This window comes from Perkinsus marinus (genome assembly GCF_000006405.1).
Source record: "Perkinsus marinus ATCC 50983 genomic scaffold scf_1104296941640, whole genome shotgun sequence".
Classification (NCBI taxonomy): Eukaryota; Perkinsozoa; order Perkinsida; family Perkinsidae; genus Perkinsus; species Perkinsus marinus.
The window spans coordinates 1-1,309 of NW_003212441.1; the positions used below are offsets into that span (position 1 = coordinate 1).

The 1,309-nt window shown below is 53.3% G+C and overlaps 1 protein-coding gene across 1 annotated transcript; it reads right to left on the reverse strand.

Moving 5' to 3' along the window:
* Positions 1-252: 252 nt before the first annotated feature.
* On the reverse strand, positions 253-922 carry Pmar_PMAR016694 (hypothetical protein; the record flags this gene model as incomplete). The annotated part of the gene is made up of 4 exons (XM_002781738.1): positions 253-518; positions 568-670; positions 717-797; positions 839-922. The coding sequence occupies 4 exons, from the start codon at positions 920-922 to the stop codon at positions 253-255; spliced, it is 534 nt and encodes a 177-aa protein (XP_002781784.1).
* Between the last annotated feature and the right edge of the window lie 387 nt (positions 923-1,309).

Here is a 1,309-nt window from a genome sequence, read left to right on the forward strand (position 1 = left end):
CTCTTTTGCATCGTCCGATGTTGTCGATCTGCAGCCTCTAGCGCCTCAAGGATCACCGTGAGGGATCGACCTCCATCTGCGCGACGATCACCATCCACCAGCCAGCTGGGCCTCAGCGCCTACCTTCCTCGCCAATGACCGGGCTCAGATCTGCCCTCAATCTCTCGAGAGCGTCAACGATGGGCGTACTCAGTTTGTCGTCCACAGCTCGTCGGAGCACCTTAGGTTGGAGCGTGCAAGATACAAATCAGGTCAGAAAGTGGTCACCTTGATATTCTGCTGCTGTGCTCGCAACTCCGCGAGTAGTGCAGTCCACTTCCTCTTGCAAGTGGTTTCTGCTCTATCCGCTTCCCTCAGGGCCCCGACCCCCTTCAACAAGTCGGCTGCCAAAGCTCCTGGCAAGTCTACGCTACCCAGAGCCTCACCACGGACGTCTTCACCTTCAGTGTCAGCAACAGTAGGGCGACTTGAGCTCCCATCTACGGACCCATAGAGCATTTTCGACAACGTTGTAATGTCTGATAGGGTATTCTAGAAAAAGGCGCTGTCTACTGTTATCCATACCACTCTTCCCTGAAGTGTCGGAGGAGTCATCGGATACACTGGATGGTAGCAGTCGATTGAAACACTCCCTCTGAGCCGTGAGCTCCTTGATGACAGTCGTGAAGACCTGCTACTGCGATAACAGGTGGGCACCCCATCGCTGCTGCCCCTACTTCTTCCTTCTCACGGACCGATTCCGACAGCTGCATTGGCTTGCTCTTCTTAATGATCAGATTCACCAGGTTATTCTGGATCTACCACACCGGTTGAGGCACCCTTCACAGCATGTGCTCACCCTGGCCACATCCTCCAAGACCCTCCTCTCACGTTCTTCGATCGACATCGTCGTCGTCATATCAAGTCTCAGTAGGGCCTCCATCGACTCAGTGAAAGCTCCATAGGCCCGTACCTATGCCTTAAACGACTGCTTGCCGTGAGTGAGCCGGCAGCGCCCAGTGTGGGGGAAATATGCACATGGTCAACTTCATGTGTTGGCGACAATATGAAAATTTTGAGAGGATTTTCCGGAATTCCTCATTGGTTTTTGTACACTTCTATTCGAATTCGTATGCAAACTGCTGAGCTCAGCTGAGGAAAGCCAACATGTATCCCAACACCGGCAGCACCTGTTCATCTGGGATCGACCCGCGTTCCGACCCGGAACCTCCAGGGCTAGCAGACTCAGGTGTCTCCATCCGTTGTGTGTTCTTCTGTCCATAACCAGGGAGGACCTCATCAGCTTTCTCTAGTTTATGTGCAGACTGTC